This window comes from Geospiza fortis, unplaced genomic scaffold (genome assembly GCF_000277835.1).
Source record: "Geospiza fortis unplaced genomic scaffold, GeoFor_1.0 scaffold23, whole genome shotgun sequence".
Lineage (NCBI taxonomy): Eukaryota > Metazoa > Chordata > Aves > Passeriformes > Thraupidae > Geospiza > Geospiza fortis.
The window spans coordinates 6,053,657-6,055,580 of record NW_005054303.1 but is presented as its reverse complement, the minus strand read 5'-3'; the positions used below and the strand labels follow the sequence as shown (position 1 = coordinate 6,055,580).

Here is a 1,924-nt window from a genome sequence, read left to right as displayed (position 1 = left end):
CTGCTGCTGCTGGGGCACGGCGCGGCGCCCTGCCTGCGGGACAGCGCCGGGAACACCCCCCTGGACACCCTGCTGCAGCAGATCTCCCACATGCCCGCTGCCAACATGCGTGCCAAGCTCCTCTGCCTCGACTGCCTCTTCTTCTTCGTGCCTCAGGACCTCGAGTTTGCAATGAAACAGCAACTGTTGGACAACCGGCGGCAGTGGCAGGACCTCCTGGGAGAGAACAGGTTCCAGTGCCTGGTGGGCTTAGCTCCTCCATCGCTGTTTGTCGGAGCCATGCGTGTCTTGATCAGGACCATTTCACCTGAGCACTTCCCAGAGGCTCTGGATAATCTGCCTCTGCCTCATTTTCTAAAGCCTTTGGACTTGAAGCTGGAGAGCTAGAGGGGTGGTATGAGAGCCTCCTGCTCACCTGACAGAAATAGACTTGTGCTAAAAATGTATCATTATACAAAGCTGCTAATGCAGTGGCCAAGTATCTGTTTTACTGAGAACAGTATTTTTTAAAAGAATTGTATCCGGCACTTTACAATATATTTTATTTAAAGATCCTTGTGGTGAGGTGAGGGCCATGCTGCATTTTATAAAGATGTTCTATGGCATGTACAAATGAGGGTATGGGGAAGAACATATTTGTAAATACATACAAATAAACTAGTGGCAGATGTGATCAAAATACAAAACAAGCAACTGAAAACCCTGGAGTGGCATGTGCCTTGGAAAAGGGTGTGCAGGGTGGGGGAGTATCTTTTTGTTAGGATTTCCCTGTTACATAAGCCTTGTCCTGGAACAGGATGATTCCTTTTTTTACAGCTCTCCTAATACATCTTGGCAGAGATGCTGGGTTTTTTTAAAGGCACAGATGAAAACTTCCTTGTCTTGTACACAAGACCAAAGAGAAGCCAGATACTGTTACAACTTCCCTAAACAAGGCTGCCAAGGATGTGCATGTGAACAAAATGTATTTTAAAATACGCATAAATAACAGTTGGCTTCCTTGTAAAGTTGTCTCTGTTCTCCTTGGAAGGCCAAGGTGTTTGTTGTCAGGCAGAGAGAGATGGAGCACACGTGTTGCTGTGGCCAGAAATGTACCTGCCCTGGCCAGGCTGGACCCTGCAGCCCCTCTGTGCGATTGCTGCAGGCTGAGGAGGTAGCACAGAGCAGGAGGGCCAGCCTGCTGTTCCCAGGGGGATGTAAGGAGGTGTGACAATGGCCCAGGATCCTAGATCATGGCTTTTTCTATGGATTCTGGCCACTCCACTGCCACTCCCATCAATGTGTGATGGCTCAGGTTCAGCTGAGAGCACCACGACAGTCTTGCTGTTCACTCTGGGTGCCAGAGGAGCTTAGATAGCCAAACTTTCCCCAGCTATCCCTTCTGAGATGCTCCAAGGTAGAAACAACATCCTCACAGCTACTCCGGATCAAAAAGCCCTTTAGAGGTAATGTCCTGCTTCCAACACTTTTGTTTTGACCAAGCAAAGGGTACAGCTTCACTCCTTGCCCTGCAGCCTTTACTCTTCAGCATTCTGGGCAGTCCCTGTGTGACTGGCACTGCCCCTGTGTGCTCTGCAGGGAGCTGGGCTGGCTCCATCAGCCCTACAATGATAGTGATCTCCTAGGACACAGCACTGGAGCCTTGGCTCTGTTCTTGGAAGTTGTCATTGAAACTGTAGGGTTTTGTTTCAAGGCTTAAATTCATAGCCAGGGAGCTGTTTGCCACTTGAACTATTTCAGGACTGCTGTTCACTCTGGGATCATCAAGGAGTTGGTGTGCTTAGGAGAGAAGAGCTATGTTCAAGGCACAAATTTCTTTATTCATTAATTAATTTTAGTTAAGGAACAAAAAAGCCACAAAATGAGGCGCTATAAGCTATTCACGTTTCAGCAGAACAAAGTGGTATTTAATCTAAAATCTCCA

At 48.1% G+C, this 1,924-nt stretch overlaps 1 protein-coding gene across 1 annotated transcript in view; it reads left to right on the top strand.

Annotated features, from left to right (window-relative positions):
* ANKRD9 (ankyrin repeat domain 9) overlaps nt 1–682 on the top strand; it is a 2,263-nt gene extending 1,581 nt beyond the window's left edge. Inside the window, 1 exon segment of the mRNA XM_005431703.3 lies at nt 1–682. This exon segment is cut by the window's left edge and continues 9 nt beyond it. Coding sequence (XP_005431760.1) covers nt 1–387 — 387 coding nt within the window. The 3' untranslated portion in view covers nt 388–682.
* The last annotated feature ends 1,242 nt before the right edge of the window (nt 683–1,924 follow it).